Source organism: Pangasianodon hypophthalmus, chromosome 23, assembly GCF_027358585.1.
Source record: "Pangasianodon hypophthalmus isolate fPanHyp1 chromosome 23, fPanHyp1.pri, whole genome shotgun sequence".
NCBI lineage: Eukaryota > Metazoa > Chordata > Actinopteri > Siluriformes > Pangasiidae > Pangasianodon > Pangasianodon hypophthalmus.
Genome location: NC_069732.1, coordinates 6,348,611 through 6,375,857, shown reverse-complemented (window position 1 = coordinate 6,375,857; position 27,247 = coordinate 6,348,611). Strand labels below are relative to the sequence as shown.

Here is a 27,247-nt window from a genome sequence, read left to right as displayed (position 1 = left end):
CAGGAGGAGCCAGGACCGGGCATAAACATGGTTTTTTTTTTATGTTTCTTAATAAATGTGGACTTGAGGAACAGAAATGAAACCCCCACCACACACAGGTTGGGTTTATTTTCATTTTTTATAACTAATTTACCTCGACACAAGTTACACGACTTGTCAAAGTTACATTTTTCAAAATGGCGTGCAGGGCTGGAGGCGCATGTCTACACACCTCCACAGTGCTGTTAAATTCTAGATTCTGATTGGTCAGAAAGTGTTGATTCCAGCCACTCAGAGCAGCTTTCATTTCCAAATAAGGACTTAATGACACACCTATATTTCATTATATAGACTTCATTGAACTGTCCCAGGTTCTTCTTTAAAATCCTCATCTGCTCCCAAAAGCAAAAACTATCCTGTGCTTCCTGAGTATTAAAATGAGATTCTTTCTGTCCTGGTCCTTAGACTCACCATTTCAGGCACATACACCTGCACTCCATCAAGCTGCTACAAGACTCTTGTCTTCAGGTTATTAGTTTTAGCTTATTAACCCTTTCAGATTCTGCATGCATACTTTACCTTGTGCTGTTTGCCTGTTTTTCTATGTCCTTACCCTGGATTAGACTGTCGGGAAAATGTGTACATGGATGTATTGACCCTCTGGAGCATTAGTGTCAGACTCAGAGGCACCACTGAAGGTCAGACAGGAAGGCAATCGTGTAATAGCAATGTAGTGAGTATATATGTAGTGGACAGTGATACATGTATGCATATAACACACAAGCAGACTTTCAGTCAGTCATCTTAGTGGCCATACTACATGAAACACACACAACACACAGCACACACAGCTGTGAAATTGCACTGACTTAATATAAAAGTCATGCAAGCGATCTTTAGTGTGTGATATGTGTGTACAGTTCATGCATTTCTGTTTTTGTGTGTGGTTGTGTGTTTAGTTCTTTGCGGGAAGTTAAATAATTCCGTCAGTCATTTTACAGAAAAGAAGCTTTTTTTATAGCTTATTTAGCTATGGCAACATTCTGCCTAACAGCTCCAGGGTCCCTGGTTTGATACTGAGCTGAGGTTACTGTCTGTCTGGAGTTCTGCATGTTCTCATGCCGTGGGTTTCCTCTGGGTTCTCCAGTTTTCTCTCACTGTCCAAAAACATGCAGGCTACACTAATACATAGGGCATCATTGGGATATTTTCATACAGATCAACATACAGACTACACTATACTTGCAAGTGTACTTTTGTGTTTGTATGTATCTCTAGACCCAATGATAGGAATACATATTAGGGACTTTTTCTTTGTAGGGACTTTTGGCTGGTCCTCATTAGGATTTTTTCCGGCTTTTGTTTAAAAAACTAAAAGAACCTAACAATTACCCTTGGGATTACTTGGGGTTTTGATGTATAGCATTATTTATCTACAGTAAAAAAAATAAAATAAAAAAAAAAATCAATGGAAATACCCCTATGTGTGTGTGTGTGTGTGTGTGTGTGTGTGTGTGTGTGTGTGACATAATCAGGCAAATACAAGGTGCATTTCAGTCTTTTTATTTCATTTTTATATGAAGCCTTTATATAAAAATACTGTAAATCAATAAATTATTCTCTTGTTCAAGCATTTTACATTGTGCATTTTGTATATTTGAGGTCCGAGCATTCAATATGCCATACATAAGAAATTCAGAGACAGATTCATCATTCCCATAACCCATAATCAGAAGGAATAATGGAGAGATGCAGGAGGAATGCATTAAGGAAGGGAGAGGGATAATATGAGAGAGTAAGGAAGTCAAGTTTACATGCATGTTCTGTGCTTACTGATACAATGCTCTGTACTCACTAATGAACACTCCTGAGGCATCACGTCCCTGAATGCTGATTGGTGCTCAATCCACAGAGATCATCTCTCCCCTTTTTTTTTTTGCCACAGTAGCATTAAGTATCCTAGGGCCTGCTGTGTGCAGGAAATGTCCTACAGATGGCCATCAGCCCCGTAACATCATTCCTAACGAGAGTGCAAAGTCATCAAAGTGAGACCCAAGTTTGTCACGGTGATGCGCTCCGACCGTTGTATGTGATTTGTGGGATGCCATTGCTGGAGTTATCCATTACTTCCTGTTTGGAAAAAGAGAGAGAATGATCAGGGAGAGGTCTGATTATCTAAAATGTATCAAGTAAGGGTTTCCCACTAGGGGTGAGACAGGAACTATCTATTTTTAAACCCATACACACACAAAGCTGTCAGTCACCATAACAAATCTCTGAGAAACAAGTGCAAGCCTACACTGAGACACTGTGAAACACCCGGACTGTGCTCTCCTCTCCTACGTTCCTCCTCTACCTTCTCAGCCATCTCGTGCGAGTGATGCAGCGAGTGCTCGCGCTCCAGGAACATGCGCTGCTGCTCGTTGCTGGCCAGCCGGCACGTCAGCCACGTGGACAGGGTGCAGCTGCTGATCCCCAGGCAGGCCAGAGACATGGCGGCCATGTGCAGCGAACGCACCGCATCGGGACGCTTCACCAGCGCCCGCACAAACTGGAAGTTCAGGATTCCTCCGATCAGGCCGCAAATGCAGCACGCTGAGAACAGGATCATCTGAGTGAGAGAACAGAAGAGTGAGAGAGGGATGGAAAGCTTAAAACCTTCACTTTCCTTTTCCTTTTATAATATTTAGACTTCAATGTTTAGATTTAAATGCATCAGCGAGAGTAAATTGCAGAGCTGTTTTTAGTTTCTACAGTGCCAGGATGTCCAATCAGCACCAATAAAACAATGTCTTAAAACATATGTTTTAACTTTAGCTTTTCATCTCCTGTCATGTTTAATTGTTTTTTATAGTCTTTAATTATAAGCTTTTAAATTATTAATTTTTTAAAATTAATTTTTAATCTACCCTTTAATTCCTAACTCTCTAAATTATTATGATTAATCTCTTGCAAATTATTCATCTTAATTGTAATGAGAGAGGGGTTTTTTTGCTAATTTTTGCTAGTTTTTTTTAATGTTCTATGAATATTCCTTTACGTTATTTGGTTTTATTCTTTCCTTGTAAAGCACTTTGAGCTGCTTCATTGTACTTAAGATGCTATAAAATTCAAGATCATTTTTCTTCTTCTTCTTCTTATTATTATTATTATTATCATAACACAAAATAATACTCTTATTTTGCTCAGTATATCTATTTAGCATTTATTCAGCAAATTTAGAACACAATTAGACTTCTTTTTACACACAGTTAAAGGGTTCTTTGGTCAGCTAAGGGTTCTACTTGCAAAAATCTCTGTTTTATATACAACCGCTTTAGGAGTTCTGCAGCAATAGAAATAGATTTTTTTTGATACAATTTTGGTTTCTTAATGTATAGGAATATGGAACTCACAACTTATTAAATAACAGTAAATAAAACCAATATCTAACATTTGCCAAGTGACTAATTTAGCTAAATTCACAAGTCAGTTATGTTTAATTAATTGAGGGAGTTAAAATTCCTGTTTTTGATTAAAGTATGATTAATTGTGCAGCCTTACAAGCTCCAGGTTTGCACATTTTGGCCACAGTATGAGCCTTAAAGGTTAAAGCCCATTCAGCAGGAAAATGCAGAATAAAATATAGAGGAGAGAAGCGGAGATGAGTTTAATAGCCATTCTGGATTCTGCTGTTCTGTTGTTTTTAATTGTACAAACTGTGCCAAGGAGAGGTGTTATCTAATGTCACCATAATGCAGCCTCATCACTTTTTTTTTTAGTAACTTTTACCTCAGATTGTTTAGAGAGCGCACTCTCAGCTTGTGTTATTTAGCCACAGTCACGACTCCCATTAGCGCCTTACCGTTGATTACAATGACCCACACCAGCTCTAATTACCGTGTCACTATTGCTGTAAGTGCACTGAGCATTTGAAATGAGAAAAGACACACCCATTTTGATTAGCCTTCATGCTGAGCCAGAGTTCTGCAGTCAAGTCTGGAGCCAGTAGGGACAAAGTGAAGCCTGATGTATTAGTGGGAAACTCAGTATGGAGGAAGTGTGTATGTCTGTGTGTGTGTGTGTGTGTGTTTGTGTATAATGTAATGTCTATATGGTGATTCAGTAGTATTTCTGGGAGTAGATCCAGAGAAAGCTAGTGATCCTGAGACCAGTGGTTAATGAACTGGGCCACCGCTGAATCATCTCCACTTACCCTCTTATGTGACAACTAGGCCAGATTCCCTTGTGCATGCTCTAAATGAGAATCTAAAATAACCAAGTTATTTTATGCAACAGCTCAAAACAAAATCCCAACACATTATGTAGTTTAAGGCACTCATAAAAAAGAGCTAATATGTTGTTTTAAAACATTTAATCCCAGCTCACTGTAGTTGTATACGTTTTGCAAAATCTTTCGGTGTAATTAATCCTGCTAAAACTTCTAAGAGAAATTCCAACCTCTGACTAGGAAAAAAATGGCATCTCAACTTACAGCTCTTACTCATAAACTGGGGATGGTCTCCTCAACCCAGAGTATAGCAAATGACATCAAATCAACATGGCTGCTCAGAGCATCAGGATTAAACAAAGCAACACTTCTTACTTTAAATGAGTTATACTGTATATACAAGCATTTACTTTAGATCAATCAATATACAGCTGGGTTAATCTATAACACTGACTAAACACACATCACTCATCACAGCTAGCTGGCTAGCTTGTTGCTAACATAAGAAGAACACAGAGGCGTCCATGTTTTTTTTTTTTTTTCACTTTGTAGCTCGAACGCAACAGGGTCGAAAATGACATAATTCTTCTGATATTCTGATATTTCTCTTCTGAGGTAAGTTGAATGCATCACAAATAGCTAACCAGCTACACTGCAAAAAATGACTTATTAGTAAGTTGAAATATCTTAAATGTACAATAGTCAAATTGATCTAATATTTTCTATTATAAGATTACAATAAAGTAAATATATGATCATTAAACTTATTTCTAGACATTTCTATAAATGTCAAACATTCAAAATTTCTTATTCTATTGGCAGATAATTTTGCTTCTTTCTAGAAATGAGCAAAATTATTTGCCAATAGGATAAGACGATTTCAAGCTCGAAATTAGGTAAAACAATGTCTAGGAATAGGTTTTATCATCAAATATTTGGTTGATTGTAATCTTATCATAGGAAATACTAGATCGATTTCACTATATTCAAGATATTGTCACTAGGTTAGATGTCCTTTTCTGCAGTGTAGCTAAACAGTGATCAGCTCCTGCAGCAGTTAATGACCTGTTTTCTTTGCATGTGGTTTTGTACCTTTTAATAAAAATATTGTTTTAGGGCATTAAGTACCATTAAATTATATTTCTGTAACTAGCTAGCTGGGCAGCAACGTAATGATCTGTTCCCTCACTAGTTTTTACCTGTTCTGTTGCACCCTATTTTTTTTAAAAGTGTTAATAAAAATATGGTTTTAAAACATTAAACGTGCTGCTTCAGTTATATTTCAAAACTTTTGGAATTAAGGTTATTTCTAACAATTTGTCATTTGCAATTTTAAGCTGCTAACCAGCTAAATATCTACATTTTTCACTTGAAGATATTGTTTTAATATCAGATCATAGCTAGCTAACAATTTATTTTTACTTAGCAATTGCAATACCATCAGGTATCATTAAGTTGCTAGTGGCTGATTATAGTCAGCCAATTTATCCTCATTGTGGAATTTGTATCATTGCCTACTTTCGTTATGGTTATTGAGCTATAGAACGCATGCTAGCTGGCTACTATCTGGCTACTTTTGTATAGAAAAGGTAGTAATATCTGTTCGGCATCTGTTCATCCTCAGTGTGTGTATTTTTCACTCACCTATGTTCTTTTATCTTCTGATCTATATTGTAGCTAGTGTGTTACCACTATCTAGCTCGCGACAAAGATTTTATAATACGTTTGGGAACAAAATAAACAGATTAGATAATGTTCTGACCTCAATACACACAGAACAGAGACTGGGTAATAAAAATACACGTCAAGAAAAACTGCCAGATGTGATGATTTTAGTTAGCTAGAGTTAGCAGATTCTCTTACATCTTTCAGTCACAGAGTTGAATGAAGCCTTGGTTAAAAACACCTACATTGGTGTCTTTACTATATAGGCATATGACTTATGGGGTTTGGAATGCAGCCTTGAATTCCCTCTGAACGTGTTTCTGAGCCATTTTCTGAGCCATCAAGTTTCTAGATATCTACAGGCCTTGTTATTAAATGTCTTTCATTAATAACCTTTCATCGAGGAAAATTGGAGTAACAGCTTTTGTGAAACAAATCCTGTAAAAATGAATCAAATCAGCATGATCAGTTACCTAATTTATAATTTATTTTTCTGTTTATACTCTATGTTTTTATGGAGCTATTTAGTATAATAAGCTGATTTTGCAAAGGTACATCACTTAAATTTGTCAGCATGATCTTATTATTTGGTTCGATTCACAAAATGATTAGGAAATATATTTGTCTCTGAATGAAAGATTTTTCATTTTTATACTAAAACTATAAATTCCACCTTAGATTGCCAACCCTTCACAGGGCACAATCACATATGCATTTGCACAGTATGGACAATCTGGAAATGCCAGACAGCCTCCAACGCAAAGCTTTGGACTGGGAGAGGAAACTGGAGTACCCGGAGGAAACCCCTAAAGCATGGAGAGAACATGCAAACTCTGCACACACAAGGCAAAAGCAGGATTTGAACCCCGAACCCAGAGGTGTGAGGTAAACTCACTAACAACTAAGCCACTACGCTCCACATTATAAACTTTGGAATAAAAGTATTTAACAATTTTGTCAGCTTGTCACTTGTAATATACAGTATATAACACTGGATATATTTAAGCTGCTAAATAGTTTCAGTTGTTAAAGGGTCAGCAAATTCTCTGTCGTGTTATTACTTATTTATTTATTTTTGCAAAAAGTCCAAAAATGTCGAGCATTTGGTCTCAACCTGCCTCTTCCCAGCTGAGAACTGCCACTGTGCTGATTCTGTATGTGACATTTTGCTATGCCATTATTTTGTCACCTCCATTATTTTGTCATCTCTGTGTACACTTCCTTTTCCTGTTGGTCTAAGCAATGCAAACAGATTTTAGATAAGCACTTTCCACCCCAAACTTGCAGGCTGTACTGCTTTACTACAGCAAGCAGAAAGTGATGAGCCAGTGGAAAGCGTGTGGGTAATTTACAGCCGTCTCTAACACGGCAGAGTGTCCTAAATGCCATTACAAATAGCCATTATGAAACAAGAGAAGCTATCATTTCAGTCATTTACTAATGTGTGGAAACATTTCAGTCATTCCGATGCGCATATAATAAATTCAATCACCAAAAGAAAGAGTGAGAATGAGATATGGAGAAAGAGACGAGGCAATGGATGTAGAAGATGCAGAAATAATGTAAAAGTAACTAATTATGGTGCAATAAAAGGGAGAATGGATGGGTGCTTTATAGACACATCATAGATAAGGGAGAATATGAGCAAGGGGATGAGAGACATATAGAAGACAGACAGGACGGAAGAAAAACAAGCTGTCAGAGAGAGGGCGACGTCAAGTCCTTCCAGACTAGGTTTCACTTTGCTATAGATTTGTCATTAACACTCTCTCCTGTGACTCCTCCACCTCTCTTTTTCAAGGTGTCTAATTGAATCTCCTCTTCCATTCAGTATCGTAGTGCAGAATGTCTCAGTACACATGCAGGAAATGTGCACATCTCTGAGACATGGCCACTGAGGAAAAGCAGCTAAGGAGCCTTTTAACAGGAAGAAAAATTCCCCAAACCCTCTCAGTACAGACTTATTTTATGAACTTTTCAAATATTAGGTGTATTAGGTGTAAAAACTGGCTTTTGTGGCTATTTATTGGAATTATCTTGTTTTCACTTCCTAAGCATCCACTCACTGAACAAATTTTTATTAAAACTGTCATTAGATTACAAGTGACATTATTTATAGACTTACTTGTTTTGGAGTTACTGAAGTTTGGATTAATCCCATTCATCACAAGTGATAAGTTAAAACAAATAATAACTAGAGTAACTTTTCCCACCACGACTCTAAAAGTATTAAAAAATTCCAGCCCCCATGGCTATTCTCCACACACTCCCAGACCTCACTTTGAGTACCACGGTTCTATCTAAATAATTCCAGATAGAATGAAGTGGTAAGCAACTTAACGTATGAGAAATTTCTAAGAATTTAAGTAAGAGGTTAATGTGTTTGGGTTTTGTTTGATTTACTGCTAATGTATTCATAAGAAAAGGTATGGGTATGGAACTATCCCTGTCCCTAACTTTAACCTTTCATTTGAGTTTTGTGAATTTTTGTTACATTTTTGCATTAAATTATGTTTTTAGAGTTTGTGTCAGTCAGTTTAGAATAATTTTTGGTCAGAACCAAAGCATCTAGCTTTTCAATGTACAGTATGATTGTACTCAGGTCAGAATATGTATTTAAGCTTATGAAGAGCCACTTCTCAAACAAGTGTTACTAAATATGACATGATTCATTTACTGTGGCGTGCTAATAAAATGTATAATATTTAGAAATATACCACAGCACTGTTGAATTCTCAAATCCCACTGGTCAGAAGGTGTTAATTTTCTATAACAGAAGCTCTGACAGTAGTGTGATTGTAAGTCAAATCACAGGTTTATATTAATGTGCTCCTTTGAATACCTTATAATATACCGTATAATCTCTGATATGGTAAAGCTTTCTATCAGAAGGAGCAACAAGAGAAAGAAATAAGTGATAATCATTAGCATGTTGCTGTGGTATAAGAGGAATAAAATACTTTGGGAAAATAATCAGCTTTGGATTGGGCTACATGACATCAGTCTATTGTATTTTACTCTCTTAGAACAGTGTGTCCTGTTGTGTTTTATTCCTTACAGAGTGTCCACACACACACACACAGGTCTTATAGGTGCAGCTAAAATAGTCGGCTATTTTATACTTGTACTCACAACCAGACCAGTCCTTTTTCTCGCACACAGCATCCCACAGAGCCCACAGACAAGGAACTAGAAGAGGAGACAAAGCAGAAATACATTACTGTGGTGGGTTAAAAATGCTGATTAAAAATTACTGAAATGTCACCACATGGCCTTGAGGTCAGAAACAGACTGCATGCTATAATTACCCATACTATCCTTAAATCTGCTGTATATCTAGCCCAGTCAATACAGTGCAGTATACGGATGTGATCTGGAGAACTGAATCACAAAAAGGCTTGCATTATAGATCATGTCTGACCTGATGCCCCCATGAGGTTTACACTAAAGTGCCCAGAAGAGGGGTTGTAATTGGTTTTCAGTGCAGACTAAGAGAACTCTGACTGAACGTCTGGGATCATGCCATGTGTCTCCAGCTGACTTTGAAGTCTCAGAGAGCTGAGATACAATCCATCAGTACAAAGATATAATAAAGTGAGAAAATTCAGTTCTGTGACATAATGATGAAATCTATTCTCCACTGCAGAAAGGGGTGTAGTTTAAAATAAATACTCTGACACTATTTAACACATATATTGTGTATGTATTACGCGGGGTCAGACTATATAGTCAGAACTACACATACAGTATTTTAGGAATTATAGAAGAGTATATTGAAGAGTATAGACAAACACTCTTAGAAAGAAAGAGTACTAAAGTATACCTTTCCTTGTTGCTGGGGTGGTACTCTCAAGGGTGTGTATCTTAGTGTGTATCTTTTCCCTAGATGCCCCTTTAAAGATTTACTCCCAAAACTAATTATAGTCTATTTATGTACCTTATAATTATTCTTAAAGGTACACTATATCCATGTTTTCAGGCAAAAGATACATATTAAAAGTACAACAGCTGTATCCTTGATGCTATCACCACAGCAACAGGGAAAGGTACAGTTTGGTATTATTTTTTCTTAGTCTAGGACACCCAAAACCAAATATAGAGCTATCTTCTCTGAGATTTCACTTGCAGAAAAAGAAGCAGCAGGCTGTTCTACTGCTTGTCACTAAAGTGAGACTCCATCATGCACAATTATTTGTATCTTTTACCAGGGATTGTGAACATAGTGCACCTTTAAACCTCATTTAATGTAGTCTTTAAGGTCTAATGTACCTGAACAAGTTCACTACAGTACAGTACATTACAGTCACGTTCTTTGAAAAATGATGGATATTAAATGTACAGAAGATGTAGGGATTGCTGCTTTACATTTTAATTTAAGCTTTAAATTTGCTTTTTACAAAAAGGAATTATATTCCTGACAGCACGAAGCTAACACTGTGAGACTCTAGAGATATTTGCTGGGTTAAAATGAGCTTAAAGTTGTCATAAATAAATGCATGTATCATATGGAGAGTTAACAGAAAAAAATGGAATAACTACACGAAATGCACAAGCTGAGAGAACTGCATATAGCTGCAAGTTTTAATGAGCTTTAGACTGAAGTTTGCACAAAATACCTTTATATATTTTTTAAATGCATTAAATATATAAACTGAAAGTAATATTTGGAGCTGTAGCACAGATATGCCTGAAGAGCAAAATGATAGCATTGCATATAGCAAAATGATAGCATTGCATATAGAGTTTGCAGGTTACTAAATATGTTACTTTAATAACTTTTTTTTAAAATCCCTTATATTATGGATGTATATGGAGGTGTAATAGGTTTGCGTGAAGCGCGCAAAATGATAGAATTGCGCATGGCTACGACGTTTTAATGGTTATTAGACTGAAGTTTGCTCTAAATCCCTTCATAATTTATTTTAATCCGTTAAATAACTAAGTAATATTTGGAGCTGTAAGACAGATTTGCATGAAGCGCACAAGTTGCGCATAGCTGCGAAGTTGCAATTATTATTAGACTGGCGTTTGCGCACAAACGGAACAAAGACAACACAATGTAGACAACACAATGTAAAGTGAAACGTACACACACCCCGCTCCACACCGGGGACGCATGACCCTGCTGCGTCTTGTGCTCGTTTCGCGCTCTGCTGAGGGCCACGGCTCCGAGCGCGATGCTGGCCGCGCCGAGCCCCACCTGCAGCACGGACAGCACCAGCAGACTGCAGACGATCTTCCGGCTGCTGCACATCCTCGCTCGGGCATCCTTCCCGCAGCTCCGGAGCAGTGCGGTCCGCTTCGGGCTTGGCCCTCCTTAATCCATACTTCTTCCCCTACTCACTCTGCGCTCACTCCTGTAGAAGTCCTGTAGAGTGTGAGTGTGCAGATCACTTCTGTAGACCTCCTATAGAGTATGAGTGTGCAGATCACTCATGTAGAGCTCCTGTAGAGTGTAAGTGTGTATATCACTCCTCTAGAGCTCCTGTACACAGTACCGCTGAGCGCATCTCTGCTCCAAATGAAGCCGCCTTCTCCGTGCACGCGCTGCTCCACTGAGGAGGGGTGACTACTGTAGCAAAGTGTTTACAGTGCATTATAAGACAGCCTCTCTCTCTGCACACACACACACACACACACACACAGCCCCTCCTCTGGGTCATGGCCACTCACAGGTCTGTAGGAAGCATCGGAGGAGTAAGCGAATGCAGGCTGCAGTTTGAATAGTTTTAGTGCTAATGCGGATGCACTTACAGTAGGCTATTAGAAGGCACACTGGAACGTGTGTGCCTGTGGATTACGCACTGCACTCTCAGTAATAAAGGTAGCAAACTGTACATTTCCTTGCACTGGCGCCCTGGGTCTAATTATAAGACAGAACATAACATAAAGACAGAACACTGAACAATATTATACAAAAATTCTATTTACAAAAACCAAGACTCATACAAATAACAAAATTAAATAAAAATTAGATTTAAATAAAAATAATTTTAAAAAAAACCAACAACACAGAGTCTAAAATGAGCAGGCATTCTCCAAGACTATATATATATATATATATATATATATATATATATATATATATATATATATATATATATACACACACACACACACACTCCATCTCCTCCTTAGGTAAGCAACACACACACACACACCCAGCCATCCACATGATGTAAAAGAAAATGTGATATATATATATACACACACATATATCAATCATGTTTTCTTTTACATCATGTGGATGGCTGGGTGCGTGTGCATCACACTTACTTGGGGATGAGATGGCACCAAGATGCACTATGGGAAGAAGGCAAGCTGGCAGAGGCAGTGTGATGCTTTGGGCAGTGTTCTGCTGGGAAACCTTCAGTCCTGGCATTCATGTAGACTTTGACACATACCACCTACCTAAACATTGTTGCAGACCAAGTACATCCCTTCATGGCAGTGGTATTCCCTAATGGCGGTGGTCTCTTTCAGCAGGATAATGTGCCCTGCCACACTGCAAAAATTGTTCAGGAATGATTTGAGGAACATGATAAAGTGTTCAAGGTGTTGACTTGGCGTCCAAATTCCCCAGATCTCAGTCTGATTGAGCATCTGTGGGATGTGCTGGACAAACAAGTCCGATCCATGGAGGCCCCACCTTGCAACATACAGGACTTAAAGGATCTGCTGCTAACATCTTGGTGCCAGATACCACAGCACACTTTCAGAGGTGTTGTGGAGTCCATGCCCCGGCAGATTTTGCCAGCACAAGGGGGACTGACGTTATCATAGGAAATCTTCCCAGCAACCACATGGTTGAATACTGATGACAGCAATCAAGAGACAAGCCTTTATTCCTACAAAAGTAAATACCTGATAAGGTGACATGACATCACTGATGTGCAGATGTGATAGCAGTGACTGCGCATTTATGTCAGTATCTGTATCCCCCTCCAGAACAATGCCGGGGAACGAGGCTGCCTATCTCACTAATGCCAGTATCTGTCACTGTTTCCTTGTCTGTGGGGACCATCAAGGGTGCATGTTTTGTTCCATTAGTATCTTTAATCATGTGTTATACCTTTAATTAGCTTTTAGTGTAATGGTGCTTAAGGTAAAATTATGTGTTTTAAATTATTTTTAATAAGGTTTCCAGGTAAAATCTACACACTGGGTGCAAATTGGTAATACACCATGGATAGGACACCAGTCAATCACAGGGCTGAAAATAAACATGTGTCCTGAACTTGATACAGACTTGCACAGTGAGTATTTATTGTCTTCTTGTTTGTTTTGCACTCTAACCTTTTCAAATTTGCAATAAATGTTGTATGGGGATTATCTTGTACTGCACTGCTATCACGTTTCCATAATATCATCAGTAGAATCTCATTCTACTGTATAGTTGTATAAGCTAGAATCACAATAAATCTCTCTACTACTCTACTGCCAGGCTAGTAACACCAATAGAAAACTTTAAATACATTAATTGGAACCTTTACCAGAAGGATCACTGCAGGGGAGGTAATAAAAATGACTGCCCAGCGGCTTTACACAGAGAGGGTCCTCAAGGGGCCAAAAGAAACACTTCTCTTTTTCAGAGACTGCATTTGCGCAGGGTGTAGAAAATTGTGAAATTTTACAAACCTTCTCCTCTCACAAGCACATATCAGACTTACTTGATATAAAACATGAGCAGTAGCCACTTTACTCTGTAATTCAAGCGATAGATATTTCTAGTATCTCATGTACCTGAACTACTGAATCTGTACAAAACTTAATGTGAAGTACATTACATCATGCTCCCACATGGGGCATTCAAAGTGTCACGTGTCCTGTGTAAATGTGATCCTGTAAATAAATGTGATTAGTTTTGTTTTGATTGCTCCTGGACTAACAGATAAGCTTTATCATTGCACATTACCATTCTAAAACAGCCCTACATCAGATTAGTAGGATTACCTCACTACAAACTGCACTGTCTCCCACACCACAGAAAATAGAGAGCAGTAAGGTCTCTCTCTCTCTCTCTCTCTCTCTCTCTCTCTCTCTCTCTCTCTCTCTGGATTTTCATTAAAAACAGGCCACGGTGTAAGCACTTGGTCTACCTACTATGCCTTTTGCTTATTTCCGTTACAGAAAATAAGTGTTTCCCTGAACTTCACTTTGAATAATCACATGACTTGCATGAAAATTTTACAAACATACACTCAACATGTCATATTTCACAAATTTTTACATATGGACTATTCACATGTATTGCATGTTTTTTTTTCACATATAATTTTCTCAAGTTATTCAGTTTTGTTTTCTATAAGTTGTTACTACCTGGAACGGAAATGGACTTAACAGATATGATGAAATTTCATGAATCTAATATTGAAGTGGGTTGAGGGCCAATATATTTCGCCATATTGTTAATGAGTTTGAATCCTGACAATGCCACAGCCATCCATGTGCTCAGGGCTGTTTCTGAACATTTAGGGGCCCTATGTGACAACTTACTCAATGTCTTCCCTCATCCAAGATCATTTATATTCAGTAGGCTGGATGTAGAATTTCTGTATGTTCTACTTGTTTTACTCGCTGCTCTGGAAATACAGCCCACGATTGTAACAATTTGCTTATTGTTACCATTAACTAACATAATTTAGACATGACTGGGGGAAATTAGGTAGTTTTATGGTCAAAACTCACGCACACACAATGTATAATATAGAATTTATGCAGTGTGGAAAAAAGTAAATACATGCATACATACATGTATACATACAGTAGTAACAGTATGTACATACATATATATAATTGCCCTCGTGGTGTGGTGCCACAGCATACAAACAGGCCTGTGTGTTTTATGGAACAAATAACTATTAAATATCTGTTGCGCAGTGGAGCTTGAAAACGCTGGCCACACTAGATGTTAACTGTCCTTCAATGACATGCAAAACCTCACATTCGCCAACAAGCTCAAGCTGTGCAAAAACTTTGGTATTTTACTTTCTAAACTTATTTTTCTATTTTCTTTATCACGTTCTTGCATGACTCTAAAATGGCCCAGCTTTCTCCCCATCGATTAAATCAGTGGTTAGATGCACTTTGGGGCACTCAGCATCATAACTGACTCCTTGGCATTTTTCCTGTAGCAGTATAATTGAGCACACACTCTATGACAGCAGGTCCTGCATCCCATGGAGAGTGTGAGGAAAATACAGTCTAAGTGGTGAAGTAGGCTAATTGGGTTGGGACAGTTTAGATGAGGACACAGCCCACACATGAATGTGATGCCAAGTTTGCTTTTTAAAGCTGTATCATAAATCTATTTATCCATTCTCATGTCTAGACTACTTTTGGCAAGCATTAATCAAGTCGCCTGAACAAATATAGTGGTAGTAGAAGAGCTTAAAAAGTGAAAAATGTTCACATCCAAGTGATAGAATATGATGATAGGTAGTACTAGAGCTCTAGTAAAGACCACCATTGTCGAATCCAAGAGCAGAACTAGCCAAGATTGAGTCAAGAGCAAGTCTTAAGGGGATAGACACCAAGTCAAATGAAAACCGTGACTGAGACAAGATCAGAACCGAAAACCATGGAATTCTTTTTGAGGCCAAGCCTTTATTTCAACTGGTTGAGTTCAATTGTGCATTGTGCCAGTGATTAGGCTGTGTTATAGAAGAAGGGTTTACTTCTTTTCAACCATTCTGCATGCAAAATGTAAAGACAACACCAACATTAATTTTTTTTGAGACTGAGACCGTATTTAGCTAGACCAAATCCCAAGACTGAGACAGGTCCAAGTACAAATGTCAGTAAGTCTGAAACAAGTCAAAGTCAACACAGAAAACATCTCAAAACCGGACTTGAGTCCTACAGCCCTATGTAGTACGCAAAGATTCTTGAAGATTTCTTGACAAGTCAAATGTCCTTTTCAACTCTCAGCTTATAAGTTTTTTTCAAATAGCTACATAATTCCAGCTATATCATTTTCATTATTTCCCTTGCTGTCAAAAGTTTCAATTGCTTCAAATGTGCGCAGCAATACAACCAGGCTATCACACTGATCAAACCATACTCCGTCATGTAATGTCATCTTATCCAGGGGCTCTCAAACCATGGACTCCTTTAGCCGTAAAAAAATAAAAAAAAAGCCCTTCAGTATTTAGTACATATTTATAACCTATCCAAATATTAGGCTCGTTGTATAAATGTATACAATAATATAGTTATTTTTTTATTGTAACCAGAGTGTTTTATTCTTGAACTTTCCACCTACAGAAAGTATCAGGTCCAAGTTGACATTATTTATAAATCTACTTGTTTTTGAGTTATCGAGTTTTGGATTAAACTCATTCAAGTCAGGTGACCAGTCAAATAAGCCACTATGGTAATGTAGCCATTCATTCTGCGCCAGTAGAAAGAATCAGATATTCTGTAGCCTTGTTCTATACATAGGCTAATTATTTTGTGCCGCCTCCACACTTTGACACTCAATGTCTAAAAACCTGGACAAGCCAGGTTGTTACACCCCACTAGTTGTGATGCAGGATGTCTGAAAAGTTTTTCACCTCAGTGCCTAAATAAACCAGGAGAATAGTTGTGACTAAGTATGAAGTGTGTTAGTACTCAATTATGGATGCATGGTCTGTGTTGTCATACTCTTCTCTTTTTCATAGGAACTCCATCTGGCTGAATTCTCACTATTGATCCTTCAAGACGATACGATACACTCCTGCTGATTCATCACACACCTTCTGACTTAATGCGCTTTCTGCGTTCAGTGCACTCTCTTAAGCTTTCTTCCTGCTCTGTTCTCTGAACCTGGGGCTAAAAATAAAAAAGTTGATTTGATTGTCAGCTTGGAGAGCCAGTGCGGAGCAGAGATCTGGAAATAGTAAGAAGGAGAAGGGAAACTTCTATTTTTAGAGCTCACTGACACTCAGTGTTGCACAATGAAAGAGAACGGGTGGAGTGGGAAGGCAGGGTGACGGGATTTAATCATATTGTTCACACTGGTGTGTCAGAGGTTGCTTTGTCTTTTGTTAAAGACATAAGTGTTCTATAGAAAAAGAAAACCATGCTCCTTCTGTATGTGTGTGTGTGGGGGGGATACAAGAGTTCCCCTTGATCCACAGGGAGCAATGTGTGTGTGTGTGTGTGTGTGTGTGTGCGCGCATGTTATTTAGCCCTGCTGGCATTTCTCTCCTGCTGTTCTGTTTCTCCACTCTCAGGTCATGGCTCTGTGCCATGTGACCTTCCATTAAAATCACAGCAGTATTTAGAAACACATCTAGCACAGATGATTTTTTCCTTTCCTCACACACACTTTCTCACTAGGTTTTTGGTAATGTCATGACTGAATACACAAAAGACTTCAGACCTACACTGGCATCTGGTGCGCTAACAAAATATAACTTTTTTTGCCAAATGTTTATTTGCTATTTAGCTTAGAATTTTGGTGCATAAGTATCATTGCTTTGAATTACACTATATTTATAGTTTTCCAGGCTACAAAGAGATTTAAGTGATAAGTGTTAGGTTATATTTAATAAGATTGCTCAGTAGTATAATGCCAAAAGAAAATCAGGAAGCCCCTATATATTTTTTTTGTCTGGGCCCCCATAGTTTTAGGCATTTTAAGAATTCTCAGATGTCTTTTTACAGTGTTGTTTAACTGTTAAACACTATGTATTGTGACATAATACAGACAGCAGACAAATAAAAGGAAAAAAGGTGGCTCTGGTATGCGGTGGGGGGCATTTATTTATTTTGCTGTCATGGTCTTAGTCCACTTGTCTCCTCAGAGAGAAGCATTACTGCAAAACAATAAAATGGCCTTCTGATTGATCACCTTTATCCAAATTTATCTTTATTCTGATGTGTGGACTCCTCCTCTATCCACAGGGCATAAGGATTCACTGAATGGTTTGCTATATGTTAAAATGATGTAAATCATACGCTATGGCCTTCTCAACCCAACTGAACACCTACACCTTTTGAAGTGATGTGTTAGACTGTCTACCACCATCATTAAAACACCAACTGGGTGAAAATCTTTTGGAAGAACGGTGTTCATCTTGTTCCAGTACGGCTCCAGAGACTTTTAGAATCGATGGCGAGGAGCACTGAAGCTATTCTGGAGCTATTCTTGCTTTTTCGCACAACACCTTACTAAGAAATTTTATCTTCTTTTTCCCTTTAATTTGTCACCTGTCTGTGGTGACAAATTAACAACAACTGGAGGCATTGAACAGAGAGTTTAAAATGGCTTTAAACTTGTTATCCTAGAGACTATAGCTTATACACACCGAAACACACCAAAACGTGTGTTTTTTTGCATAAATATATAAGCACAGGTTCAACTCAAATAACAGAAAAAGACCTAATAAATCTGTAATAACTCTAACCTCATATCTAGACCTAATATCTTTGTGTCTAACTCTTTAATGCCACACTTTTCTGTATTGTATAACATTATATTATATAAGCTGTTTATACTGAAATTCTATTTATCCTGCTATAGTAAAATCCTTACTAAAATTGTTGTATAATGTGAAAGTTTATAGTTTATAGGATGTTTATTTCTATCATAACCTCCACAATACTGATTTGGGATCTTAGCCATGTTGTCAGAGTGTACATTTCATTTAGGTTGAACAGATCCTTTAATGCTATACAGTTGCTAATGCCTAAGAGATCTACTTGTCAATTTTCCAGCTACAAGGCAATTGCTCAAGCTGGGCCTCAATCCAGCATAAGCAGCTGTTGTGCTCCAGAGCTGTGTTTAATGGACCACAAGGGACTTGGCCCATGTGCTTGTCCAATGCACTTAAGGCAAACAAATTATTGTTTGTGAGTGCCACGCGTGGGCTTGAGTTCCACTGACATGATAACTAACAAGCTCCATCTGTTGGATTAGTACATAGCCAGGACAGAACAGCTAAAACCAAGCCAAGTGTATAGTCTGATCAGTGCAATGAGAGAACAGATCTGTTAAATGAATGGAAATTGTAAAGTTACAGCATACAAAAGACATTATATGCATGCTTCCAATGTTGCGGCAACAATTTTGAGGAAGAACCACATATGGGTGTTATGGTCAGTTGTCCACAAACCTTTAGCCATATAGTGTATCATGAATGAATACTACACAATTTCTGAATCAGTCATAGTTACAGTAACACCACAGTACAGTTGAGTTCTCAAATCTGATTGGTTGGAAGATGTTGAATAATCTGTACATTACTAGCTGCATTTTTGTATTACTAACTTCAAGAGTGAGGAAAAGAAAGGAAGCGACTCTTTATAGCTGTGACAACAGGAACTAATTTGTCTTGTTTTCCATTATGCGTAACAATGGACTCATAAAAGCATGATGTGTTGATCATTAATAAATTAAAAACAGCTATTGCCATGATGTGATGGTATATGACTTGCTGGTATGTCGGGTCATACCGTCGTATTACTGATTATTTTCCTACAACAACATTCCCTGTTATAATGGGGAAATATCTGGGGAACTCAATATTTTTTAAACAAAGCATAATTATTTAAACAAAATGTTCAGAGCATGTCTCCAGCACTCTAGAGAAAAAAAGGAACCTGAAACAGCTGCCACTATTGTTGTGGGAAAAAACATGAGGTGCTCCAAAAACAACATTAAGATGCCAAAAGAAATACAACTAGGATAAATCTGGGAAGCTTTCATGTCGGGGAAAATTGAGGGAACCTGGTGCACAGCTCTAAACACTGACATCAAATAGTCACATACAAGCCATACCTATGACACAAACCTGCAAGCACAGTGTTATAACTTAAGCAAGTCTCAGACTTCTTTGCTCATAAATGTGGTTTCTTCAAGTATCACATGTTTCTGGTTTACAGTCCCTTTGCTGTTCTTTATAACCACTGCAATCTGATATCTAATAAGTGTGTGCTTCATACTCCTCCCACTCCTGGGTCATTTCCTCCAGTGCACACCTATGCTGAAGCTCTGCATTTCATTTCATAAAGATTGAGGAGAATCATTGATTCCTTCAAAAATATTAAAGAGGCTCATTTAGAGTCTGTCTTTTTTTTTTATTTATTTATTTTTTTTAATCTATCCTAATGAGCTAGGTAGTGCTGATCAAAAAATCCACTCATTATATACCATACACTGTTGAATGATCAAATCTAATTGTTTAGAAGATGTTGGTTAATTTTCTATAACAGCAGTTCTGGCAATTGTTCCAGCTGTAAGACAAATCATGGGTTTTTATTAATGCGTTATTAAAACGTTATTGTATCTGTAGTAACAACTTACACAAAATGGATGCTCCACATAAATGAATGAAATTACCTAACTGTAATTTTTGATATGTTTATTGTGAAAATTGTAAAGTTTTCTCAGAAGAGATGCTTATTTAACATTTTTGGAAGAAATCTCCAGTGTCAGTGCTTTGTAACTCTCAGACGTATAGCTGTAACTAAGTTTTCTGACATAGGATTGTCTTCAGGATGGAGGAGTTTGCACACTGTGGTTTCTCTGTAACACTGCAAGCTGCATTTTTTTTGGCTTTTTATCTTTAAGGCATAAAATGAGACTAGTGCTGGTATGAATAAGTGATAACAAGGAATAACGTAGCAATAAATGGATAAAAAGTGTGACATGTCAGTCTGTAATAAATTTAAATCATTGTAATCACTGGCAGATTGCTGTGGTGTATTAGGAATAAATCACTGCAGGATGTGCTGGTATGGGAAAATAATAAACGTTGGCGTGGTAACAGTAACAAACTGCATCACACCACCCTGTCGTGATTTATTTCTTACGTACGAACCACTACAAATGCTAAATATATTTTTTTCCATTGTTTTGAACAAATAAATATATTTGTTTAATTTTATGAACCAAAATGATGCACAATAACCTTCCCAGTAATAAGTTCTGGAGGGAAATTTCAAGTAGTTGGAGGAGCAGGAGACAGACAACAATGACATCAAATGTCAGTGACTGGATAAAATGTTCTAGGAACAAAGGAACATGTCCTACTTTAAGACACACTTTCATCCTCTGGGAATACAGAGCGAGTGTGAGCTCAAGCTGCAGAGTGACCTTCTTATAAGCCATTTTCCGAGTCACATTGAAGACTATTGAATGTGTTGTATCAGGCTTGTCTTTGACTTTGTCCCTATAGGTATGTTACAGTGATACAGGGGTGAATGGAGTGGATTATAATTGGCTTATATGGCGTGTGATAAAGTGAGTAAATAATGGACAGAGGAAGACCTTCTGGTGAGCACTAGATTCCCTGAGAGACCCTAACTGCGTGGAAGGCTTGTTTTAGTATTGACTACCAACTGGAGATATCAATATAAGGCTGGGGTTGGATATATAACAGTAACCTTATTGTGTTTAGGTCAATTTTGTATGAACAGAGAAAACCCTATTAGACGTACAGTGGAATCTGGATAATAATATTTCTGCTGCATAATTGCTGATGTATACACACTGAGCTAGAGATTGCACGGTAACTGTGACACTGTCACAATATCTGTGAGTGAATGAAATGTAGTAGTCACACTTTTAGTTGGCATATTGATTCAGAAAAGGACGTACGATGTCACATCACATATTGGATGTCAGTACATCAGCATTACATCAGCATTATCAAGAGCAGTCCATGTCCTCATCCCAGAGAGGGTGAGATAGGAATGGTCTCTGTCTTTGTTACAGCTTTGAATATTACAGGGTCAAAAATAAAAAGTAATATTGTTAACCTCTAATGCTCCTTTCCTTTGGATTTCCAAAATCTAAGGTTCCAGTATCTATGCTCCAGTAACAATGCAAAATGCCAACCTGATCTCACAAAAGATTTGTATTCATTCTAACAAGAGCTAATGTCTTTGGCTTTGGTTTGATTTCATACAAATTAAGTCATAAGAAAATGCTAATGCTAATACAAATGCTAACCCAACCACTCACCCTGACCTTAACCTTTGTGACTCTTCATACATCTTGACTTGGCACGGGAAGATATTCAGGAAGGAGGGCTTTGCGGTTTCTGCATAACATTAAAAGCTGCATTTTTTGTCTAATTAACTTTAAGACAAAGTCAAATTTAAGGCAAATTGCTGTGTTATAAGAGAACACCTCAGAATGTGCTGTTATAGGTTAATAATCAACCATGTTGTATTTTATACCTTACGTGCAAACCACTAGGAGTACTAAATGTGGTGTGTGTATACGTACTATATACTGAATACAAAACCCAAACAGTGGGTAGTCTTGGAGCCTCACAGCTCCAGAGTCCACATTTGATCCTGAGCTCGAGTTACTGTCTGTGTCAAGTTCTCATGTTCTCCCAGTGTCTGTGTGGGTTTCAAGTAGGTTCTCCAGTTTCCTCCCACCTCCCGAAAACATACATATAGGTGGATTTGTTATGCTACATTGCCTGTAGGTGTGTGTGTGTGTGTGTGTGTGTGTGTGTGTGTGTTTGTATGTGGCATCCCATTAAGGGTGTATCTCTGCCTTATGCCCAGTGTTCCTGGGATAGGTTCCAAATCGACTGCAACCCTGACCAGGATAAAGCGGTTCCTGAAGATGAATGAATGAATAAATGAATGGATTAAATCATAGTAGTAGTTTTAACCTTTCATCAGGTCAAATCATGTTTTTAAAAATACTCTTCAGCAATATGCATAATATTTAAAAGGCCTTGAGGAGTCCATCTGGCCCTTACTGTGATATAATCTACCCAGATTTCCTCTCAGTGAAACTGATTCTGTTAATGAATCACCTACAATATGGTGCAGAATTTTCTCTAAGCCATGAAATGCCAGTGCAGCTTTATACAGACACACAGCTTCAGGATGCTCTCATCTCCCCATTGATCAGCCATTTCCTGCCTTGCACATCTGTGTGATAAACAAACTCCCCTAAGGCAAAGAAAGGAAGAGAGAGGAAAGGCAGAGGTGGAGAGGTTTCTTATTACCTTGGCCATGTGCTTGATATCTTACAGAAAGTCACTCTGAGTAACACAGGAGCAGGAGAAAGAAGCAGGCTGCTGCAGTGGGAGGGAGCTGATGGGCTGAATCCTCTGCTGGGGCCTCTGCAGGGAAACTTGCAGCCTGTAAATCAATCAGCACACAGACTGGACATATCCTTAACCTCCAGCTCACCCAGGCATTCAAATTAAAACAACCACATCGGACAGAGACTTTGTGACCGAGCCACATGTGGCTGCACAGAAATAAACCTGTCACTTAGTACATCTTAATAGGTCCAGTTTTTCCAGGAACTTGCCCTATATAAATATATTGCAGTAGAATGTTGTAGTGGTGTTTGGTGACACTGAGCAGGTAAAAGTATACAGCTCTTCTAATAAAGAGCTCTGAAGCCGTTGCTCTTTTTGACATTTATTGTAATTGTAGGCTAAATGCAATGGCAGTTAAATGACACTTCAAGTAAAATGATGTGACAGGATTTCGAGTGACGGATCTCAGTAATGTGACATCAGCTGTAAAGAGTCAAGGAGACGCTACAGTCTGACCTATCAGTTTCCCTCATTTTCTTTTGTAGCGCTAGCTTAATGAAATAGGCCAGTAGAGTTTCAAACAAATACTCATGCTATGTCATGTTATGTTGTGTTACACTATGTTGTTTCATGTCATGTCATGTCACAGTGTGGTTTAAAAGGTCACGTAATGTAATGTAATGTAATGTAATGTTATGCTATGTTATGTTATCTCATGTCATGTTATGCTGTTCCATTAAGTTATGCTACATCATGTTATGTTATGTCATGTCACAGTATGGTATGACAGTATATATGTATGTTGTGTTACTGTGTTATGTTATGCTATGTCATGCTGTAACTATGATATGTTATTTTATATGTGGTATGGTATGGTATCCAATATTGTTAGGTCACGCCATGTTATGTTATGTTATGTTATGTTATGTTATATTGTTCTATGTTACATTATGTTATGCTGCATCATATTATGTCATGTCTTGTCACAGTATGGTATGGTATATTGTGTCATGTTATGTTGTCATGTCATATCATATTGTGTTATACTGTGATGTATTATGTTTTACGTTATGTCATGCCACGTAATACTATGTTGCATTATGTTATACTACACTGTGTTATGTCTTGTCATGCCATGTCATATCATGTTATGCTATGTTGTAACTATATTATGTTGTGTAATATTTTGTTATTTTATAACAGTGGGGTATGGTATCCATATAATCTGTTATGTTATCCAAAACTGTACTGTATTATGTCTATTCTGTTACGTTATGTTATGTCATACCATGTCATGTCATAGACGTGGGAGAATTGCTGAGCTTCTCTCTATCTCTCTGTCTCTCACACACACACACACACTCTCTCTCTCTCTCTCTCTCTCTCTCACACACACACACACACACAGCATGTCCTTCATTCTGCAGGGGTGTCAGTGTGTGCACTCACTGGGGCACTCATGTGACTGGAGGGGATTGTAAATAATATATCACCAATGTTGGAAGAAAACCTCTGCTCTCCAGTTTGGCCAGTGTTTTACTGTAATTGACACTTCCCTCTGTGCCATCTGGATATCCTAATCTCTTTGGGGTGTTGAGATTTTTCATCTCAAACCACTTACAGTGCAAAATATTTTCTTTCTTAAAGATGTGTTTGAAAGAGCTTGCAGGATAAGTACATACACTCTTTTTTCCCCCTAATTGCAGTAAAAACACTTTCTTCAGGATAACAGTTCTCTAGTGGCTGTTTGAGAATCTAATATTTTTATATTTGTTCTACTTCTGGTGCTTAAGTGGATGCAGCTGAATAGCACCCACTTGACATGATAAATATTTGACAGCTTAGGATTTAAATAAGGGCTGCTTATGGCCTGGTGGATGAGAAATACTGGTAATGCGCATGTGTATAAATGGATTTTACGCAGCAGACATAATGCTCGGTCAATCAGGGCAAAGGACACACAGGTATGCCATGACTCAGGTGGCTCAGTCAGGATGAAAAGCTCTCTGAAGGACAAAACATTGCTGAATAGCTTTTCTGTTGGCCAGGGGTCAAATCATGCCTGAGTCAACTCACACTCCCCCACAGCACCACACACACACACACACACACACACACTTACACTCTCCCACACACAGTGATTTATAACTGCTTACAACAGAACTGCAAAAAGTTATTACAATATTATGACTGTATGCTAAAACTAGTCAAATAACAAAGGTGAAATTTAAATCCAACAGCATGACATTTCCTTTCAATACAATTTAATGTAATTGATTACAAATTATAATTATAAAGTAGTGTAATTTATTTAGCTTAATATACACAGTAACAAGTGAATCTAATTAATCAGTGAGAAGCAGAGTAATAGTGGTAGGCTTAGACATGACAAGAACTTTCAGATGGATGTTTATACTTGAATGCACTTTCACAGGAAATGCATGGTTCATTTAGGTCAGTATTTAGGTCAGCCTTTCAGGCAAGAATGAGCAATCTTGGTCTTAGCATCCAAATTTGACAAAAAACAAATGTGAAATTCTCCAGTCAGCAGCCTGGCTTCAAATATCAGCCATGTGGTTGTAGAATGTGGTATTTAGACAGAATATGATGCTGTAAGGCTGGGCACCACATCAAAAACAAAGAATTAAAAAAAAAAATACCATGTTTATAACCTCATGATTCAGCATTGTGGAACTTTGTATGCATTCAATCCCACAATTAAATTATACTGCTTTCATCTTTGATAAAAGCTTGGATAAAGCAACTGGAAAGGTCCGTGAGAAGATGTATCAAATGCATTTGTGTTGTGTAAACACACTCAATGATTTCCATTAAACATCTATGACTGGAGAGGCTTGTTTTCTGAAAGGGAATGTGTGGAAATGAAAAATGCTGACACCCATTGTCCTTAGTGCATGAGTTGTGTGTGATGTGATTGGGCCTCATGGGTGCGGGGCCTTGTGTGTCTTGTCAAAACCAGAGGGCAAGACATGATTAGGTCTCTTGAGCCTGGAAAATATTTCATGTCAAAGATTTAGTTGAACACGAGATGTAGAAGAACAAGCTTAACTGAAATGTAAATGTAAATATTTAAACAGCTTACAGTATGTTAAGGTGTGAAGTTAAGCAGCAATCATATTATACTGTATAGAAGAGAAAATCCACTTTACTGAAGGTTTATGGATTAAACCATTCATTATCTCTTAATTCTCTATGATCCTTAGAGGATTGTAGTTAATTACCTGGTTGCATTATTAATCAGGGTTATAATTGGATCATTTGAACTGCTCCAGCTTACTGCAGGTGCTTCAAAGTGAGACTGGAGGTGTCCTGTGTGGCAGCCTGTCAGGAGGAGGTATTTTGTCAGGCTTAATTTGAGCGCTACAATTAGAAATCATTATCAGTGCCTGAATATTGGACCAAAAACAGAGACCTCACGAAGATGCTTGAGACAAACACTTACACACAAACAAAGGAAACCTGAAGTAGTTATACTATTAATGTTATGACAGTGGCATGGTGGTGTAGTGGTTAACATTGCATCACACAACTTCAGGCCTGAGCTTGGGTTACTGTCTGTGTGGAATTTTGTATATTTTCCCAATGTTCGCCTGGGTTTCATGTGGATTCTCTGATTTCCTCCCACTGTTCCAAAACATGCTGTGCTAAATTGCCCATAAGCGTGAACGCGTGTGCGCAGGGTGCCCTGGGATAGACTGTATGCCTAGTGTCTGGTGTTCCTCAGATAGGCTTTGGATCCACCGCAACCCTGGTATACCAGGTAAAAAATCCCAAAAATTACAACAGAGGCAATTTAGAATAGCCAGTTCATCTACATGCATATATTTGGGATGTCAGAGAAAACTGGAAAACTTGGACGAAACCCATGCAGACACAAGAAGAACATGCAAAACTCCACACAGACTGTAACTTGAACTCAGGATCAAACCAGGAACCCTGGAGCTGTGAGGCAGCACAACTACCCACTGCGACACCATACGCCCAGGGATATATTTGTTACTACCAGTTGTTAAAGTCCTGAATGTACCGCTGACTGAGATGAAATAGTTTGGAAAATAAAACAGTGGGATTTTACACTTCAAACAGGATTTTACAGCTTTAAACACTGAAACCATACACTACAAGCTGGCACACACACAAACACACACACAAAATAAATCAGAAATAAATATGGCCACTTAAGAGAAATGTGGGCAGAGAGTGAAGGTGCTTTAACTCTTTTTTATTACCTCCATATACTGTTTATCAGGAGCTTTTCCTCATCCTTTTGAGTCTAGTCTTTCCGCTCTGATTCTCCACATCTCTTGTGATTTGAATGAGTTTGGTTCTTACTATTTTTAATCCAAGAATTATCTCTAGCCTTTAA

At 38.0% G+C, this 27,247-nt stretch overlaps 1 protein-coding gene across 1 annotated transcript; it reads right to left on the bottom strand.

The window, feature by feature from the left end:
* Positions 1-1,526: 1,526 nt before the first annotated feature.
* Positions 1,527-11,505, bottom strand: LOC113535938 (transmembrane protein 196). The gene is given in 5 exon segments (XM_026929528.3): positions 1,527-2,109; positions 2,336-2,590; positions 8,987-9,043; positions 10,944-11,099; positions 11,102-11,505. Coding segments are annotated over 5 exon segments (558 nt in total). The 5' UTR covers positions 11,123-11,505; the 3' UTR covers positions 1,527-2,040.
* Positions 11,506-27,247: the final 15,742 nt, after the last annotated feature.